General features: G+C 39.3%; 3 protein-coding genes across 3 annotated transcripts; 1 reads left to right on the forward strand and 2 right to left on the reverse strand.

Moving 5' to 3' along the window:
- Positions 1-517: 517 nt before the first annotated feature.
- On the reverse strand, positions 518-6,724 carry LOC148905933 (uncharacterized). Its single transcript, XM_089038935.1, has one exon. It carries the CDS (start codon positions 6,722-6,724, stop codon positions 518-520), a length of 6,207 nt encoding a protein of 2,068 aa, XP_088895061.1.
- A 1,104-nt stretch (positions 6,725-7,828) lies between these two features.
- LOC116299736 (uncharacterized) lies at positions 7,829-11,762 on the forward strand. Its single transcript, XM_089038936.1, has 6 exons — positions 7,829-7,992; positions 8,812-8,933; positions 9,776-9,799; positions 10,356-10,388; positions 10,896-10,925; positions 11,447-11,762. The coding sequence occupies exons 1-6, from the start codon at positions 7,829-7,831 to the stop codon at positions 11,497-11,499; spliced, it is 426 nt and encodes a 141-aa protein (XP_088895062.1). The 3' UTR covers positions 11,500-11,762.
- Positions 11,763-13,542: 1,780 nt separating this feature from the next.
- Positions 13,543-20,281, reverse strand: LOC116299714 (protein phosphatase 1H). Its single transcript, XM_031708436.2, has 11 exons — positions 19,944-20,281; positions 18,872-19,004; positions 18,202-18,450; positions 17,732-17,844; positions 17,196-17,280; positions 16,989-17,107; positions 16,564-16,630; positions 16,304-16,411; positions 15,968-16,063; positions 15,260-15,315; positions 13,543-14,985 (listed from the first exon to the last, which is right to left on the reverse strand). Exons 1-11 carry the CDS (start codon positions 20,198-20,200, stop codon positions 14,814-14,816), a joined length of 1,455 nt encoding a protein of 484 aa, XP_031564296.2. The 5' UTR covers positions 20,201-20,281; the 3' UTR covers positions 13,543-14,813.
- Between the last annotated feature and the right edge of the window lie 84 nt (positions 20,282-20,365).

Consider the following 20,365-nt stretch of genomic DNA (forward strand, 5'->3'; position numbering starts at 1 on the left):
AAATCACTATATAATCTTGAATCAAATTAAAGCTACCACTGTGAAGGGCTAAAAGGTACTCTAGATTCGATTTCTATTAAAACTGATCAATATTTGTATATATACTAAATGGGTTATGAAACTTTGCTAATTAAGAAAACTAATAAAATTGTACTTACATATCGGTCCCGTTTGCCAAGGGCTACGCTTCTTTTGAATTTAACGCACGCAATAATACACTCAAAACACTAGGAAAACTAGGAAAAACTAACTATTATAGAACGATGCTAAATTACTTTTATATGCGCGTGGGGACGCTAAAGAATCAGATTACAAATCAAACACAAACATTAAACAGGAACTAAAAACAAATAATCCAATAAAAAGGGGTTTCGTTGTCTATTACATGGCTCCCCTGAAATATTAATATTTCACATTAATTTAATGCAAAGTTCAATCAAAGTTCAATCAATGTTCAATCAAAGTTCTTGATAACTGCAACTTGTCAGGCTCCTCGGCCGGGAATTACCCCGGTTTCTCAGTTATCATCAGCTGCAGGCATCAGCAGCACCAACTTCTGCACCGGTCTCTCCAGGTACCTTGGTGTGACAGTGCGTCTACCATTGTCGTCTAAGCAACCATCCGCAAGGGCTACTTGGATCTTCCGTATCTGCCCATCTGGGCTGGGCATTACAGCTGATACTCGAGCTAGCTGCCACTTGTTACGAGGCTGATGTTCTTCCTTGACAATAACTACGTCGTCAACTCGAAGATTTCGACGAGGGCGGATCCATTTCTGGCGCTCCTGGAGGCTGAGTAAAAACTCCTTCTTCCAGCGCGTCCAGAATTGGTTCGCCAAGTGCTGCACTCTTCTCCAACGCCTTCTGCAATACGCGTCGGCACTCTGGAAAACACCAGGGGGAGATAGCACAACCTTTGACTTCAGCGTCAGCAGGTGGTTTGGTGTCAGGGAGTCAGGGGAGTTAGGATCTGACAACTGGTTGACCGTGAGGGGGCGGCTGTTGACGATTGCTTCAGCTTCGCACATCAGCGTTCGAAGAGATTCGTCGTCCAGTTGAGTGCCACTGTTCTGCAACAGGGAAGAGAGTGCACTGCGCACAGATCGTATTTGGCGCTCCCACACTCCTCCCATGTGGCTCGCAGCTGGTACATTCATTTTGAAAGAGAACCAATCGCATTGATTCTTCTGTAGCTCTGCTTTTATTTTCTTATGGTCCATCTCTTCTAGGGCTTCCAACAGTTCTCTGCGAGCACCCACAAAGTTCGTTCCTTGATCACTTCTAAGCTGCCGTATTGGTCCTCGCCGACTGATGAACCGCCTCAGAGCGTTGATGAAAGAATCCGTTTCTAAGGAATTTGCTGTTTCCAAGTGTATGGCTCTCGAAGCCATACATGTGAAAAGCACTCCGTAGCGCTTCAGTTCTTTGCGTCTTTCCTTAATCATAAAGGGGCCAAAGTAGTCTACAGCACAGTAAGTGAATGGGGGAGCACTTTCCACGCGATCCTTGGGTAAATCTGACATTCTTTGTTCTTGTACAGTTCCGCGCATTTTCCGACACTTAACGCAGGACAAGATTGCATTACCGACCGCTGAGGATCCACCTATTACCCAGAATCCATTTGAACGTATTTCATTGAGGGTCATTCCCTTTCCTTGATGACTTGTACGTTCATGAAAATGCTTGATAAGTAGCGCTGTAACATGACTTTTACGTGGTAAAATAACTGGAAACTTGATCTTGTCTGGTAGGTCAGCATGTCTGAGGCGTCCGCCAACCCGCAGGATGCCGGTTTCATCTACAAATGGGTCGAGCTTATACAGTGAACTATGCTCCTTTGTAGCGACAGGTCCTTGACTGATGCTGCTGTCTTGACGATTGGCCTTCTCTAGTGTGCTTAGCTCTTCTTTGAATGCTTTCTTCTGAACTTCACGAATAATGACCTGTTCTGCTACTTCGAGGTCGCTTATTCTTAGATCTTCTGCAGTTCTTTCAGATTTCATCTTGTTGACTCTCTCTTTCAGGCACTTGACGTAGCGCATGCACAATGCCACTGAAAGCTTGGCGCGATACCATTCCGAGAAGTATCCTATCCTTTCTGCAATTCCTGGATAAGCCATTGCATTCACCGTTGCTGTGGTTGCCATAGCGACGGATTTCTTTATCTCTTTATCGTCTTTGCTAAGCGTATAGCTGTCTTGATTGTTGAGTAGCCTTTGAGCATGTTTGTTCCATAGAAATGCTGGTCCCTTGATCCATCTAGAGTTTGACAGGTCTTGCGCGGTCATTCCTCTAGAGGCTTCGTCAGCAGGATTCTCTTGGGATTCGATATATCTCCATTGCTCGATTTGGGTGCTTTCTTGAATTTCTTGCGCTCTATTAGCGACAAACACGTGGAAACGCCTGCTTTCATTCGCGATGTATCCAAGTATTACCTTACTATCCGTCCAGAAGTACTCTTGATCGATTTTGTACTCCAATTCTTGGTGAATTTGTTGACTGACTCTCACGGAACACACAGCGGCTGTAAGCTCCAATCTAGGAATGGTTACTTGTTTTATTGGCGCTACTCGTGATTTTCCCATAACGAAAGAGCAATGGATTCTTTGGTGCTCATCCGTCAATCGCAGGTAGCTGCACTGACCGTATCCCTTGATACTTGCGTCTGAGAAATGATGAAGTTCTGCGGTCACGACTTCACCAAAGTCCTTGGGCTTGTAGCACCTTGGAATTGAGATACGTTGAAGGCTTACTAGCTCTCCTCTCCATTTGTCCCATCTCATCTTAACATCGTCCGGTATCGGGTCGTCCCAGCCTAACTGAAGACGACATAACTCTTGAAGAATCGATTTCCCATCTAACAAGAGTGGAGCGACAAAGCCAATAGGATCAAAGATAGAGCTCACAGTAGAAAGTATTCCTCTTCTTGTACAAGGCTTATCTTGTAGCATGATGCTGAACTGGAAACAGTCTGACTCTATGCACCAGTGGACACCAAGCGTGCGCTCTAGGGGCAAAGAGTCGAGATCTAGGTCTAAGCTTTGGACACCGTCAGCTCTGTCTGATTCTGGAACACTCCTGATTACTTCCTTGCTGTTGGATACGAATTTATGCAGTCTGAATCCCCCTTGACTACACATCTGCTTCACGTTGTCGACTAACTCGACCGCTTCTTTGACGGAAGGAACAGACTTGAGGCCGTCATCAACATAAAAATCGTGGCGTAGAAAATTTGCAGCAGCAGTACCAAACACATTCTCAAAACTGTTAGCAGTGGATTTCAAAGCAAAGTTCGCGCAGCCTGGAGACGAAGTGGCTCCGAACAGATGCACGGTCATTCTGTACTCCTGAGGCTCTTTAGTAATATCTCCGCCATCCCACCAAAGAAAACGCAAAAGATCCCTGTGCTCTGCATTGACTCGAACCTGGTGGAACATACCCTCTATGTCGCACGTGAAGGCTATTGGTTCCTGTCTAAACCTGCATAGCACTCCTGTCAGGTTGTTCGTTAAGTCCGGGCCTTGGAGCAGGTGCTTGTTCAGGGACTCATTCTTGTAATTAGCAGCGCAGTCGAAGACTACCCGAATTTTTTCGGGCTTCTTTGGATGGTATACCCCATGATGAGGAATGTACCAGACATTACTCCTTGATTCCTGCTTGGTTTGTTCTTGCGGTACCTTCTCTGCATACCCGTTTTCGATGACTTTATTCATGAAGGCCACGTAGTCTTGTCGGTATTTCTGGTTGGTTGAGGACTGGAATCTTCCTTTCAAATGATTCAGACGACGGAGCGCAATTGCTTTATTGTTAGGGAGCTTGACATCGTAATTCTTTAAAGGCAATGGAAGTTCATAGTGACCATCGTCACACTGGTGAATTCCCTTCTCAGCTATCTCTATGAACCGCCTGTCTTCTTGAGACATACCCCGCAGTGATGACTTGTTGCACTCAGCAAAGTCCATTTCAAACATGCGGTTGATTACAGCCGGTGACATAACTTCTTTAGAAGGATTAGTTATAACGAAACTAAGACTGTCTTTGGTATCCGGAATCACTTCACGCGACAAGATGCGATGACTGTTGGAATCTATTAGGGCTTCTCTCTTTGACTCGCCTACGGGGCCAACTATACACCATCCAAGCAATGTCCTGATTGCGTATGGTTCTTCACTCTTGCCCAGTATTACTTCCTTTGGCTTGATCGCCCTAGGACAGTTGCAGCCGATCAGAAGTCCGACTTCAAGGTTCTCTTCATATTCCGGTATCTTATCTTGGATTTTTTGTAAATGAGGCCACTTGGCTGCTACTTCTGGCCTTGGGACTTGATCTGGCCTAGATGGAATTTTATCTCTTGTGTAGGCCTTCGGGAGTTCGACTTCAGCCCGTTTATCGAGACGTTGCACCACTAGGCCATCTATCCTCTCTACAGGAATCTTCTGATTTCCAAGCATGGTGTGGAGGTTTAAGCTCATTTCCACACCCTTGATGCCAAGGTGTTGCTGCGATTTTGCGGATAGGAAAGTGGTGTCACTTGCATCGTCGAGTAGCGCGTAGACCTTCACTTCCTTCTCCGGATTATCTTTGTGGGACAATATCACTGGAACTATTTTCGAATTAGTGATGATCTTGCTGTCGTTATCTTGGTTGGGCGTTGCACTGCTGGCGTGGGAGTTGGAATCAATGGCTGGAGTCTTCATTGGCTGGTTTACAGCATTCAGGTTCTTTTCTACTGTGGATGGTGGTGACTCTGTATTGGACTGAGTAGACTGATGGTGGTTTGGCTTGGGCCTTGGCTTTACCCCGTGTAACAGCGTATTATGCCGTTTGCCGCATTCTTCACAGCTTGATTTCGAGGGACACCGCGCCGATATGTGTCCTTCTCTAAGGCATCTAAAACAGAGTCTCTTATTGCGAATAATCTCGCTGCGCTCCTCTGCTGAGTGATTCAAGAACTTACTGCACTTTGAGAGAGCATGGTGACCACTGCACAAAGAACAGGACGAGATATTGGTGCGCTGATGAGAAGGATTGGTTGTACTATTGCCGAGGGTTGTTGAAGTGACGAGTGATTGGCTTGCCTTGGGCTTAAAGTTTGTACTTCCAGGTTTGCTCGTCCTTACCCTGGCACTGGTTGCGGCTTTCTTCTTCTCTCTTTTGAGCGCATCAGGGGAGAAAACAGGATCGTTTGCTAACTCGGCCTCCTCTCTCACGAACTTGACGAGGTCGTTAAATTTCACCGTTGTTTTCGTTCTTGCTTGAAGCTCATGCGCGTGACGGCACCATTTCACACCAGCATAGGACGGCAGTTTGGCGCAAACATGAAGAAGCGTTTGTGTGTTGTCTATATCGGCGGAACTTGGCATGCATTTCATTGCGTCTTCACATCGGACAAGGAAGTCTGAAAACTCTTGTAGTTTACTGCTGTTTCCGTCTTCTATCTGCGGCCAGTCACGGAGAGTGGATTTGTATGCTTCTGCTACATAGACTGGGTTTCCAAAGCGATGATTTAGTATCTTGCGGGCTTCTGCATATGCGCTGTCAGAAGGCATGGCTAGAAAACCTCTCACAACATCGTTTGCTCTACCACGAGTGTACTTTTCGAGGAAATATAGGCGATCTCTGTCAGAAGGCACGTTGGCAGCGATGATAGAGTCAAAGGCGGTCACGAAGGCAGGGTATTCAAAAGCATCACCGGAGAAGATGGGTGGTTCTTTGACCGGTAAATGATTTATCCTCTGCTGGTTAACAATCAAGGAACTTAGTTCTGTTTGTTTAGCTTGTAATTGAACTATTTCTCGCAGGGCAGAACTTAGATCATGACTCATTGACTGAGAGGATTCGGTAGGTTTTGGTACTTTGAACGGCGCATAGCCATTAAGGGAAGAACTCTTTTCAATCTTGACCTTAACCGGAAAGCGTTTCTCGGACTTATGGTCGTTTTCATCTAAGACTGTTTTATCTTTGACACTTATAACCTCGTCTTTGAAGGATGATTTATTTTCTTCTTCTATAATCCTCTTTATTGCTTTCTCCTCTGCGGTTGCTATGGCAATTGCTTTCTCTATTTCCAGCCGTCTTAATTCTCTTTCCTGCTCTAGAAACTCCATTTCAACCTGCAATTTCGCCGCCTTCGCGGATGCGTTTACAAGTGCCTTAGATAGACTAGATTTAGAGGATTTAGAGGAAGAGCTGGCTTTGGATGCCTTTGATTTAGCCGATTTAACGCTTGATCTGAAACTATATATATCCGATTGTGATTTGTACGATTCTCTCTCGATAGCTTGAATACGCTCACAGAGTCTGATCCTGCATTCCGTGTATTCTCGGTCTCGTAAATCAAACCAGCGATAAGAAGCTTCTTTTTCCTCATCCGTTTCTAACAATTCGTCATGTTCTAAGTGTGCGTCATGGAATTTATCTTTGAGATCGTCTAAATAATCACGAGCGGTTTCCAAAGCTTCTTTGTCTACTTCCGGTGACGAACGCATGTTATTTATTTTAACAATCTGTTCTTTGAGCTTCGAATAAACGGAGTTCCTTTTTTTCACTAACAACTCTAGCTGGAATTTCTTTCCCCTTTCAGTTAATTTCTTTCTTCTGGAAGAGGTTCTACGGCCAGGGGCCGGACCAGTAATGACACTTTTTGCCGGCTCATGTGTCTCAAAGGACGCGTTGGCGTCAACCCATTGGATACCGAGGAATGGAGGTTCGCTTGTTACGCTCATGCTTTGATCAAATGGCGAAATCCAGAATAATGGCGTTTGATTTGGTTATCAAAGGCAACCCTTAGCAGAAGTTTAGAGGTCGATATTTTACTGTAACTACCAGGATGACATGTCTCGAATTTCGGGACCAGATCATGTGGTAGGGACTGAAGAGCTTTCGGGGATACTTTACTGACCAATACAATAGTACCACGGAGAGCAAGGTTCTAATCTCTTTCGTGATTTAATGTAGAATGATCGTAAACTGCAAATACAATACGAGAGCGAAACTTACTAAATATTTGAATACATTTCATGAAGCACTTAAAATCACTATATAATCTTGAATCAAATTAAAGCTACCACTGTGAAGGGCTAAAAGGTACTCTAGATTCGATTTCTATTAAAACTGATCAATATTTGTATATATACTAAATGGGTTATGAAACTTTGCTAATTAAGAAAACTAATAAAATTGTACTTACATATCGGTCCCGTTTGCCAAGGGCTACGCTTCTTTTGAATTTAACGCACGCAATAATACACTCAAAACACTAGGAAAACTAGGAAAAACTAACTATTATAGAACGATGCTAAATTACTTTTATATGCGCGTGGGGACGCTAAAGAATCAGATTACAAATCAAACACAAACATTAAACAGGAACTAAAAACAAATAATCCAATAAAAAGGGGTTTCGTTGTCTATTACAGTGAGAAAAAATATATTTTAGTCAACGCTAGCAATGATGTTTGTCCATTTTCAATAAATGTGATAAAAAATATCATTTCATTATTTCATCATTTTATCTTTATTATTTTATTATTAAATACTTCAGTTGATCATTGAATGAGAAATAAGAACATTTTTCTAACACAGATTTCTAGAAGAATAGGGAAAATAAATAGGGAAAATTGAAGCCGGAATATATAGTCACTCTAGCGTTTTGTACGAGGCCGCGACCACTAATTTCCGTACGAGAAAACAAAGCTATGATTTTCCTTAAAGATGGTCTCTTGTTCTTCGTTAACCAATTTCCTTAATACAGGAAATATTTATGACAGATTTAAACCTTCAATTAAATGTCATACATTTACACTTGCTCATTTTGTGCTCTTTTGTAAATGAACGCGCGATCCAATGACTTTAAGACGACATCGGGAATAGATGAACTGTCAAAAGTAGCTTTTTTCAAGATTAATTGGTTTCAAGATTTGGGTATAAAAATACGTAAATACTCGAGTAAAGAAATCAGTTGCAGAGTAAGTTTCTACGACGTCACTAAAAGGTGAGTGTACTACAAAACTATTTCAATCAGCGATACGCTCTACTTTTTTTCAACTTTCATGACTTAAAAGCTAGAGGTCCTACACTACTCTTTGTTATTTTGCTTCTTTAAATTTATGTTTCTCTACGTGGATAACAAAGAAATAAGTAAGAGTTACAAACAGCAACAACTAAGCTACTTTTACTGAAGCATTAATAGTATTAAACAAAAAAAGGTAATTCTAAAATCATTACAATAATTTTCTTCAATAAATTACATCGTGAACAAGACAAATTATTGTAATATTTTCAGTGCAATGATTCTTGACCAAAAAATATTTCTAGAAATATAAGTTTAAACTTATTTATGTTCTAACACAGAAACGTACTAAAAAACTAGAGAGAGAAAAATACAGGCTTCTTATTCATTTAAGCTTAAATTAACTTTTCAAGCTGTTAGGTTTTCTATGGCTGCGAAAAATAAAAAACTTTGGAATTTTGTAGTTGATCCACATTGTACACAACAATAACTGGAGAAAGATTATAAATAGAAACCATGCTAAAAGAGTGCAAAACAAGTAGTCCAATACACTGTAAGACGGTTACGTTGCTAGGTTACAGCAGGAAATTTATCAAAGCTTTAAGAAGTCAGAACTGAGCAATAAAAGCTTTTGCGGCACAAAACTCAATCTTTCAGTAAATCCGCTAATGGAGTTGAAAGAAAATCCGAACAGCAAATATACCTCAAGTTCACTAGTTAATTGTATCATTAAGAGTATTCTAGATTATAAAGAGGCTAATAATTTCACATCACTTTCTTTTCTTTTCATTTTTCTTTTAGTTTTACGAAGAAGTTCTCATTCTGTAGTTTTGTCGCTGGTTTAGTATTCAAGAGTTCTGTTATCATGAAGACCTGTCTAATACTAGTTTTGATGTGCATGGTAGTTATGCAAGCGTTGTCAGGTATGTTCAGTGTATATTTCCTTTAAAGCTCAGTATCCGCCTTCTTGATGGTAGTTTATGACTTGGTTTAAGAACTTGTCATGTTTCCATGTTTTTTAACATCGATATCAATGGTCCACACTATATAATAATGTGAAGAGAAGAGATAACTAGCTAAAAACAAGTGTGAGCTGCGTCGGTGTTTCTGATGAAACAGTAATGTAAAAGGGTAAATTATGAACCGTGAAAAGATGAAAAAACTTAATGACGTTTTCCTTTTACTCCGACGAAGGACAAGCGTCCGAAACTTCAGTAAGTTTTTTCATCTTTTCACGGTGTATAATTTACCCTTTTATCATAACTATATCATAATGCGTCTTAAGTACTTATCGAGGCACGTCCATCAAGGGATATTGCGATCTGTTGCTTTTTAAGGATATTTTTTGAAACAATCACCCACTATCCTTACATCCATAAATCGCTCTTCTTATCCTTTTTTGAGCAGAGTTTATTGGGTCTCTCCCTTCCTGGGTTCCCCAGTTTCCTTCCGCAAAACCCCAGTTCACTCTGTGAGGTCTGTAAGTTATAGCCGTGCCCTCACTTTGATCAGTCCAGACTCGGATGTTTCAAGGTTTGTCTGCGAGGTAGCTGTGCCCTGACTTAGATAAGCACAAAGGTTTGTTTCAGGGTTTGATAAATTGAAAGGTTTTGAAACTGATTGGTTAACCTAAATTTAAAGTCTGACCCTTCAAAAGGAACTACCCAAATAAGCAGATCTTTAACATCTCTAACCATGGATGTCATATACTCAAGATGACCTTACAAACGGCTAATCGTTTCTTTTGTTTTATTTCTGACTGCAGCACCGCACTTCTTCGAAGAAGATGGTACGTACTTTTGTTCATTATCTTCAGTGATTTACAGTTCACGTTCTAAATGCGCACAAATTGCTAGTATAAGTGGCTGAGCTTGTTTCTTTATGCTTGAGGGGCAAGTAGTTTAATCATAGGAGGAGGAGGGAAGCTTGTACAAATAAGGAGAGGATCATAGATTTCCGTGCAGGTTAAGAGCGGCATTCCGAGAAGGGCGTGAATAATTGCGTAAAATGTTGAACTCTTGTTTAGCATATATATTATTTAAACGCTAAAATGGTAATCTGCATGTCTTTCACTGGTAACCAGTAGGTGTACCTACAGCTAGTGATGATAACTATTCCTTTTCCCTGGTGAAAGAACAACAAAATATTTGTCCTTGCGGCTTACTATCAGAAAACGAGTCGGAATAGTAAATGTAAAAACAGGTTTTCACAAAACGTTTTGCACCAAATTAAAATGGAAAAACTCGAAAAAAATCGAACTCTTTTCCAAGAAAACGAAAATGACGACGCCTCGCCCACAATCTAAATTTCCGATCCCTAGGCTTAATTGATATTGTCTTTTTCAGCACTCCCCCAGCGTAAAGGCAGAGAAATGACAGGTATGCATTCTGTATTTATAGACTTGTTTTGGTTGTAAGAAAGACGTTTTTAGTTTGGGGGGAGAGGGGGGTGGGGTGGGGGGGGGGGGGGGGGGGATACGACCAAAAATGATGTCTCCATATTCGTTAACTCCTCAATAATAACGACTTCATTAGGATTAGTAAAAACACGTGTCAGTAACACGGGGTTACTGATAAACTTGTGCCACTTAATAAGGATACACCCACGCAGGGAATAACAAAACACTTATTAATTGAGAACAAATATTAGATATTCTAGCTTTATATTTGATATTTTATTTTGGTTTAATATAAAACGTTACTGCATTTGAGATGTCTCACAAATCGTATGCTAATATTTTCAATAATAAAAATAAAAATGAATCAAAACATATAGAGTAAACATGTATGGTCGTTATGGTGCGCAACACATAGACATGCAGTAACTAGCCTCTTAAATGCTTCTTTCCCTTTTAATCCTTTTGATCTTTTTTTTATCCTACACAGGATTTAAACGATTAGAAAGAAATGGATATGGTAAGAGGAAAACATTCCCTTGGCTTTGTTTAAGCTCATGATTGTTATTTATACTTTAGTGATCGCTTGCAACCTTAAGATTGTAAAATGAATTTTAAAAGACTACTAAAGTTTAGAATCTATATGATAAACGGTCCGATAGATCGAGCCGCTTTCCCTCTATTGCCGCCTCCCCAGTCTCCCTCTTCCTTTCTTGCTCTTTCCTGAACCCCCTGATCCTCACTCTTGACCCCCAGCCCCCTCCCCCCCCCAAAAAAAGCGATTCCCCCTGAGCTAGACTTAAGATCGATAGTAGGGCGCTTGTGCCCGGCTAGAAGAATTTCGAGACATTAATAAAGTTATTATTATTTTTACTATATTATAATCTTTGAATGACATATATTTATTTACTGTTGTTCAACTAATACACCCCCTATGGTATTCCATGGTAAACCTCTGCGAAGTGGAATACCAAGAAATTAACACAAAATACTAACGGGCAGCCATTTCAGTAATATTTTTTGCTTCATTTTATTTATTAGTTTCATCAGATGATAAAAGAATGGAAGATTCATTCCGAAGAAGATCACAATAATATCAATACACGGTATAGTGTCGACAGCTGCATTTGTTGAAGAGGAATTTATTCGTTATCTAAAAAGAACACAAGACGTGCTTTAGCTGATTAAGAAGTCGAGAAAAACCTGGAACGAGTTAGCACTGCAATGCATTGTGGGACTGTTTTAGGGGACATGTTTCAAAGATGGCGTCTATCTCTATCTATATGTCAACAGATATACAGCAAAAAATTGTAAAAACTCACGATGCAAGCGATTAATTAAAAATCAATAAATGCAATATATCGATGTTCTTTTAGTTTTGATGCGATCATTTTCTTTTCCTACTGTTGGTCTGCCCGAACTATAAAATGAAACTTATATATAAGTTTCGCTGAACATGGCCACCATCTTGATGGGCCGTAAGGAAAAGATCTCTCCGCCTGGCTACCTTGTACTCTTAGAAAAATAACTGAACAAAAACTGAACTAAGAAAATATTTTTTCGACAATTATTTTTTATATTTAGAATAAAATGTAAAGCCCTATGTGAGTAATGATCCAGCTTTGATAGTTTGGAAAGAGAAAAATTCAAAGATAATCAGATTACGAATCTAAGTAGGAAAATTAGGGTTCCGTATCCCGCAGAAATTTAAGTTCGCCATATTTCCAACGAATGCTTCAAGCTTGGTGTAGTACGGGCTCATGTTTCCAGCCATCGGAATTTCGTGCGCCACCGACAAAATTAGACACAAGCGCGGACTGAATCAGAGTTAAGAAGATGAGAACTAAGATGGAAGGGAATCGGAATCCAAAAATCTGAAATTCAATGCATGCACTTGATGCGCATGTCTGACTTGGTAAAACATTCAAAACGCATCCCACATGGAATAAGTGGACCATAGGGAAGTCACTCACCGGTGAAACTTTACGAAATCCACTGTTCATAGTAAGGGGTTAATCATACATGGCTTAGGGGCCGACTAACCTCACCCTTAGTCTTCGGCCGAGCTCCCCGATCAGTCATTATGGATAGTGGTGTCGGGGCCGAAATCTCTGGCATAGCCGTAAATGCTTCGCGCTGCCATACTGCGCTTCAGCACTCGATGTCTGGAGGTATGGTCCTAAGTTACTACATAATTAAAAACAACGACAACAAAAATAACAACAACAAACAAACAAAAAACAACAACAAAAAAACGAAAACAGATGAGTTAAGGTCTTTTTAGTATTTCTCTTGTGCGGACTTACAAACCTATGATAGAAATTAACGAGCCACCATCATACAGTGATATAGAATGAAAACATAAATCATACCCCCTTCAAGTTTTCACAGCTTGTACAGGCTGGAGTGTCCACATAATAAAACTGGTAGATTTAAGATTTGAACGCTTTTAGTTTTAAGATATAATTTAGCAAAGACGTATTTTTCAGGCCAAACCAAACCAAGAGATTACGAGGATTCTTGACCAAACCAAATATCAATTTTATCACGAGCTTCGAGGCAACCTCCGAGGCAATTTGCGCATGTGTTGCCTCCCAAGTAAGGAATTTTGGCACCATTTTACTTTTCTCGGAATGAGACAAGTACTGAATTTAGACAAAGTTTGGCAGTCGTGTTGGTTGTGCTATATAAAAGGGCCCGACACATCTTGTTTATTTACAAATGAATGTGTTACCTTTAAGTTTTCATTTCTTTGTTTCCTGAACTGACAACGTAAGGTTTTACTCACTCCTTGTATTAATAGTCGCGTTCTTGTCATTAGTCTTTTTGAGGTTAAAGCAGCCTATTCAAGTGCCTTGTGTTACCTTAGTCCTACGAAGCTCCAGCCATATGCGTGGTTAAGGTTGACTAACAAATACCCACTACCTCTAGACGGAGCCGAGGTTTAATATCATTCTATCATTCTAAAAGACCTCATTACCTTGGGTGAAAATGAGATTATTTGAGTTGTATATACGATTGTCTTCTCGTGCGCAACCGTTCCATAAAGAAACGATACTCACGTGGTCTGAAATGGAAAGAACATTACGACCAAGGTAAAGTGTTTCATTCGAAGTTCAGCAAAAGAATCAACGATCACCTTTTACTCCTGGAATTTTTATTAATTTTCCTTGCAGCCTATTCACAGTATGATTGTTGGTTTAATAATATAATTAAGTTTTCATCATTAATAAATTTAATTTATCCTCTACTCTGGATTTTAGCAACAGGCATTTCATAAACGAGGTGCATTGTGGTCTAGCTTGGGTGTAAACAGAATCTGACAACGAAAGATAGCCAAGCTAGACTAGGAATCATCCTCGGCAACTCAGGGGTAAATTTTTTTTCTGGAAACAAAAACGAGCAACAGAATTTTACCCCCAGCCCTGGGTTCCCGAGGATGGACTAGAATACAGCAAGCTTTCCCCTAAAGAGGCCTTTGAACATGAATGAATATCCCCTGTTGAGATACTAACGAGCCATTAACTGCTCATTGATGGCAATTAGGTCTATTATATGTACATAATGGATTTACTGATTCGCTATTTGAAAACGTTCAAATATTTCTAGCTAATTAACATTTTATCAATCGTACCTAGCTATTAAAACCATCCCTGACTTTTAAACACTGTTTGTTCTGTCATGGTTAAAAGAATGCCTTTAAGAAGAAGGTTTATGCAAATGATTCGTAAGTCCTCGTACATTGCTTACAAAAACATGAGGCTTCTCAATATTTTAATATGAGCTTATCGGAAAGTCGAGTATGACGGTCCCAGCGTTCGGGTGATATCGGATGACATTCGGACGTTCGTATGGAAGTAGGTTTTGCTTGGTCACAAGCATGGGAGTTTTATAACATGACTTAATTAAAAATGGACCGCCTTGGGACATTAAAACTACCCTAAGAAAGAAACTAAAATATCTATATCATAGACCAAATTCAAAACTCGCACCGATGTGAGGCTTGAGTTGTGAACAAAGGAATCTGGCGTGATTCGTGACTTTTGAATCACGCCAGATTACTTTGAGTCACGCCAGATCCCTTTGTTCACAACTTAAGCCTCACATCGGTGCGAGTTTTGAATTTGGTCTATACTATCAGAGACAGAGCCAATCTTGTCCTCTGGATACTGAATACTACACATTGGATAGCAGCTAAAGAAATCCATATATATCCCTTACGCCCATATCTTTGAAATAATGCCGAAACCCATTCAGTAGCTTTTTTTTTGTATTAGCTTTACCATAAATTCAAATATTTTTTTGCGTGTGCAATATTCAATGTTTACTATAGACAGACTCTATGCATCCGATATATATTTATCTATGTATCTATTCATACGCACGTTATGCATCAATTCTGGGATTTTCATGACGAATTGTGGACATTTGTGATTCTTTCCGATACACTTTTGTTCAGCGGTATTACAAATACCGTTATGTCGTCATAGGAACCGACATCACCACACGCTCGTCTCCAGCCCCTATCCTTTAATGTTCCTCTCACCTCAGCAATGAGGGTTTGTGCAGCTACGACGTATCTGGAAAAAAGGAGTAAACGTGAAAGATGCATGTGTTTTTAACTAATAAATAAGACCAATGCTATTCAGGGGCGAAAAGAATATAAAAGGCCATCATAGGGAGCCTGTGTCTGTCATCCCTTCCCATCTTCTTACAATTAGGAATAAAAGACCATGCAAGTATTTTGGGTTCGAGGGAGGGTGAACAATGGGACAATTCCTGTGGGCAATGTGATTGACAGCCCCCCTACCCCTGGGAAATCCCAGTGAAAAATTCATTCTTATATTTCAGTACCTTCTTTTATCATCTTTGGGAGTTCTTTTGAAGACTTCGCCTACTATTTCTATTGCCTATTAATGAAATGCAAAAACAATTAGTTTGAGCCTTTTTGCAGTTATGTCTTTTAATGTTTGTTAATGTCTTGTAATGTTTGAGGATAGCATTTTCGAATTTTTAGGCCAGGAGCATTCATATAAGATACCAATTGTTAAGTGTGATTACTATAAGTATTCCTTCTTTCCAAGAACATTGCAGGAGTGGCGGCAAACTGCCAAGTCAACTGAGTAGCATTGGCAGAATCACTTTAATCATTTAAGGGGGCCATTTCCATGATTATAGGTTCATTTAGATGTATTATTTCTTTTGGTATTATTTATCGATCTCTTTTATTATTGACTGAAGGTGGATATTGGGGAATTTGGTTGAAATCCTTTGGATCCTGGTGATTTTTCTGCTTTATTATTTCCAGGCTGAAGTTTTCTAAATTTTTAGTATAGGAAATGGAAAATTTACCAATTTACTTCCACAGGGCAGAGAGCGCATACATAAGAGGATCTTTGTCCAATTTTGATTGGTTGAATCTATTGTTGTTTTGATTGGTTGAGGAGCTTCTTGTATGCAACTATTTCTTTAAAAGATGAGCATGTTATGAGCACAATCACGACAAAGAATATGCAATGCAGGTCAGAAACTGAATGTAAAGTCAGGCATGCTTAAATTTACCTTTTCACTTGTTAGTCTTTCCCATAATCCATCAGAAGCCATTATGAGCACGTCATCCTCATCATGTTCACATTGCTTTAAATCGTATGATCTCACCTGATAGACAAACAGTATAATGAAATCATTATCTCTTCCTGTGGTAGAATGACAACAAACCCTGCTCACATATGATGCCAAGTCTAGCTATTCACCCTGCAACTTTAGAGGCAAGAGACAAGTGGGCTACCAGTATCATAGTTAGAGGGCCACACATTTGATTGACTGATCGATATCATATCCCACCACCCTTGGTGCCCTAGAGGTAGCAAAAGAGATGCCTAGAGATAAGTAACCTACATCTGGTTGAGGAGTCAGGAAAGGCTTGATTTCTAAACCATTGTAAGGTACTTTGAGGTCATGATCACCAAATCCTCTTGTTGTACCAATAGTATCTAACAGTCGAGACTGAAAAAGAAAGTATGTCAATTTTCAAACACCATTCATAAAGCTCTAACTGTAGTTTTAATTGCTTTCCATTGGGCCAGTCGTAAACATAAAAGGTAACGAATTATTTTTGATTGACGGCACCAAAAAGCACAGTAAGGCACATCCTTTACCTTTTTCCCCTCTCCTGTTATCATGGGGAATTTTTGGGTATCTTCTTCTACCACCACTTTTTGTGCCCTAGTTAACATAGCACAGTGTTAGACAGCTCAGCAGATAAAAATAATTAGACAGTGTACATTCTTGATGGACACTCTGCTCCACCTTTTTACTGTTTTTTTTTTTGAATATTTGACTGTACACAATTGCTAGCTATGAAGTACTCTTTACAATGTCAAACAAATAGACATAAAACTACATATGAATTTGGATTATGTAAATTCTTAGTAGACTGGTGCTCCAAGAATAATGGATGGAGGGGACTGGGGAGAGATGTTAGCTACATATGCCACTGTTTGCTAATATCCACTATATTTTCAATTAAAGTCAGCTTTCCAAGAGTGCTCTTCATTATTATAATAGGACAATTGATACCTACCAGCCAGTCATGTGCCTGTCTCTGTACAACAGTTTTTGGCCAATATACTTTTTTCTTGCTCTGTGTTGGAATTCAAGTCTTCCAAATTCACTACCCAGTAACTGTGGTTTTTGAAAAGCCTTTACAGAACCAAAAAAAGTCAGTCATACAAATTATTTTTCAAATAACAGTAATTAAGGATTAATAGAATCTTTATCTGGTACTTACTATAAGCTGTAACCTCTGTCTGTCTGTCTCAGGGGTGTGGTCATATGAAAGGGGTATCAATTTACCTTTTTGGGAAACGATTGCTCTGAATAATGAAAACGCATCAAATAAATATATGAGAAGTGTAAATATGACATGAAGGGAGGGGAGTGGAATACTGGAGGGAAGGGAAATAAGTAAGGGGGGAGTAAAGATGGGAGGAGAGAGCTTAGGAGGCAGGTGGATGAGAGAAAAGGAGTAAGGAAAAGATGAAACGACACGAGATTAGAGGAGAATATGGGATTGGGAATAAAATCATGAGAATCAAAAGTACTGGATAAAAGAGATACGTCCTTCCATTTCATTCAACTTTTCCATTTGTTTAGTCACCTGTCTTTGAATATTGCTGATCAAAATTCTTTTAGAAAAACAGTCTTAATTCACATTTCATCAGTGTCAATACTGTTTGGACAATAAGTGTGCAAAAAGAAAAGAAAAGACTAAAAGTGATCAAAACACATCATATATAGGTGTTATAATCATCTATATTCAAATACCTGGAATCCCCAGCATTTGCCACATACAGTTTTTCACCAATAAATAAAGCAACATTGGAAGTACATCCCCCATCTATTTTGTAAGTCAATCTTTCTCGCCTTATTTGCTCATCCTATCAATTGCAAGGATTGGTCCTGGTTAGAACATCCACCAATAAATGAAATCATAAAGCTTTAAAATGAGCCACCCATATGCTATTGTTCTCCCTTTGATAGCCTTCAATTGATTGTTTTATAACCACAACAGACCTCTATACCTTGGGCATAATGTTTTCTCATTTTCATACCCCATGTCATAATTTCCCTAGAGTATCATTTCTTTGTTTAATGGTTGCACATGAGAAATCACATGAATACTGATAAAGCTAAAATGAAGAATCTTATTCTCAAGAGAATGAAACGTGGTCTGAGATGGAAAAATATAAACAGATCTATTACATAATGAGGCAATAAATGGCAGTACTACTAACCATTTCAAAAAATGCTTCCTCTAATGCCCCTATTATTAGTTTATCAATAGTTATGGATGAAACAACAGCTTCAGTTAGGATAGGAGACTGGGTAAGCTTTTCATCTGTCCCACAGGCTAAAAGGTCTTTGACAGCAGAGAGTTTTTCCATGATGTGAATATGTAGTGTATTGACTGCCATTAAACTGGCTCCTTCCCCTGCATGCCCATCAAATACACCAAAACAGGCATATGGAATCTTGATTCTAAGCTGTAAATAAGAAAATTAACATACACATTTCAGAAATATTGCACAATTCAAAAAATATCTGTATAATTCCACTAAGAAGCGAGATGGGATTTTCGATAAATGGTGAGTGTATTGTAATATTTACCAATGTCTGAGAGATCTATGACACATTTGCCTCCATATTGGTGGAATAAGTTGGTAAAATAGAGACAGTCATATAAAGACAGTGCATCACAGACTGCAATCTTTATAGTATGCATAGAAGTGTCATAACCCACATGGGCAAATCCAAGATTTTTTCAGTGGGTGGGGGGGGGGGGGGGGGTGGGGTGAGGGGGGTTTGCACCTCCTGTGCACACCCTTCCCCCTAGATCAGCCAGTGACCCCCATATATAAATGGGATGCTAAGGGGTGTGCTAGCCATATGCAATTCTAATCTCACCTCAGATGTGTTTTCTTCTTTTTCTGTATCCATGTTTTCATTTGTCACATTTTGTAGCTCAACATTCAAACAGAACATTCCAGCAAGTGCTTGGTCCTCATTCTTGTGCAATGTCTTGCCAGCATTTATAGTCCTAGTGGTAAAATATATTTATCTTATAGAAGAACACATAAAAGGGTATAATTTTCTGTAAAGTTTACTTCAGGTGCTGTTATAATATCATCAATTTAGGCAGATTTTAGAATTCATTGCACATCCTATATTTAATGGTTTTTAGTGATTTCTCCCCGCAGAAAACTTAAAATACCGTTTATGTAAGCATAAAATGAGGAATTTGCATGATATTTTGAAATAATCTTGACAAATTTATACAAAAATGCAAGCAATTAGCAAAAGATAAAATAATTAAACCAATAAAGAGGGAAAAAGTCACCAAGAAAACTTGTCAACTGGAATAAGATAAAGTATCATTACTTTCCTAATTATCCAAGCAACCAGAAAGTCCTGAAATGTTTGTGTTTGTGTTTGATTCACGCAATGGCAAATATACAATACAACGAATCATGAGTTTAGCTTAAATCAAATCAACTTCATTGTCTCAATATACCCAAAACAATAAGTCAGGAGTTAGGAGGATAATCCAATATTTGATCTTCGAAGTTTCGTTAAAGATAATTTAATTGACGGAAGATTTCTTATGATGCCCAAAAAAGACATAAATCTTTTAAGTTCCGGTTTCGGATCAGTACGTTTCAACCTATGTACAAGCTTGTGGATCGTATACTGCACTCTTGTACACATCACTATATGCTTCATATATAATTCACTATACCACATTTTCTTTGTTTTAAGGACTTTTTTCTTCGTTTAGTACTTTTTAATAAAAATCCCAGGAATAATTTAAAACGATGATCAGAGTATTGAAGCCTGATTGAGAATTTCTTAAATGCACAACTGTTCTAGAAGGTGTTGAATACATTAAAACTAAAAGCTCCTGTGTGGGGGATGGAAAAAATATCCTCGGCTCTTGGTTCTCGTTGACTAAAATATAGATATATAGTTAGATACTTACTCAGCATAGCCGGCATTAAGAGGTAGTTCTCTGTGGGGTATAAGTATAGGTCTAGCCTCGTGATCTGCTGATGCTTGCTCCGACTCTTCATCGAGTTGAAGAAACTCAGGTCTTCGATACGTGTATTTCTCTTCTAACTCCAGCATATCGTTGTACGATTGGAAAGTTATTCGTCTGTCTGGGGTTTGGCCTACGAAATAAGCAAATGCGTTTGCCGGTGTAATGTTGAATATCCGCTTCAATCCATTTAAAGACATTCTTTAGGGGGGTAAACTCTGATGGAATAGTGAAATTATATATTTTTAGAACCCCAAAACAGCAACCCGAAAAGAAAACACTTAGGCTTATGGGAGAAACCGCTGGACTGACAGCCTCGATCTCGTGGTTTGACCCGGAAGTGACAACTCCGTCCGAATTAGAGA

This window comes from Actinia tenebrosa, unplaced genomic scaffold, assembly GCF_029948245.1.
Source record: "Actinia tenebrosa isolate PJP-AT-01 unplaced genomic scaffold, QUT_ActTen_1.0 PGA_scaffold6__47_contigs__length_16458017, whole genome shotgun sequence".
Classification (NCBI taxonomy): Eukaryota; Metazoa; Cnidaria; class Anthozoa; order Actiniaria; family Actiniidae; genus Actinia; species Actinia tenebrosa.

Excerpts from the sequence above, each read along its gene's own strand:
- LOC148905933 (XM_089038935.1), bottom strand. The coding sequence starts at position 6,724 with ATGAGCGTAACAAGCGAACCTCCATTCCTCGGTATCCAATGGGTTGAC.
- LOC116299736 (XM_089038936.1), top strand. The coding sequence starts at position 7,829 with ATGAACGCGCGATCCAATGACTTTAAGACGACATCGGGAATAGATGAA. Across the intron at positions 7,993-8,811 it reads TTCTACGACGTCACTAAAAG|TTTTACGAAGAAGTTCTCAT; the intron begins GTGAGTGTACTA and ends TTTTTCTTTTAG. Across the intron at positions 8,934-9,775 it reads AGTTATGCAAGCGTTGTCAG|CACCGCACTTCTTCGAAGAA; the intron begins GTATGTTCAGTG and ends TTCTGACTGCAG.
- LOC116299714 (XM_031708436.2), bottom strand. The coding sequence starts at position 20,200 with ATGTCTTTAAATGGATTGAAGCGGATATTCAACATTACACCGGCAAAC. Across the intron at positions 19,005-19,943 it reads CTTAATGCCGGCTATGCTGA|GACTATAAATGCTGGCAAGA; the intron begins GTAAGTATCTAA and ends TTTTACCACTAG. Across the intron at positions 18,451-18,871 it reads AAGAAGAAAACACATCTGAG|CTTAGAATCAAGATTCCATA; the intron begins GTGAGATTAGAA and ends TCTTATTTACAG.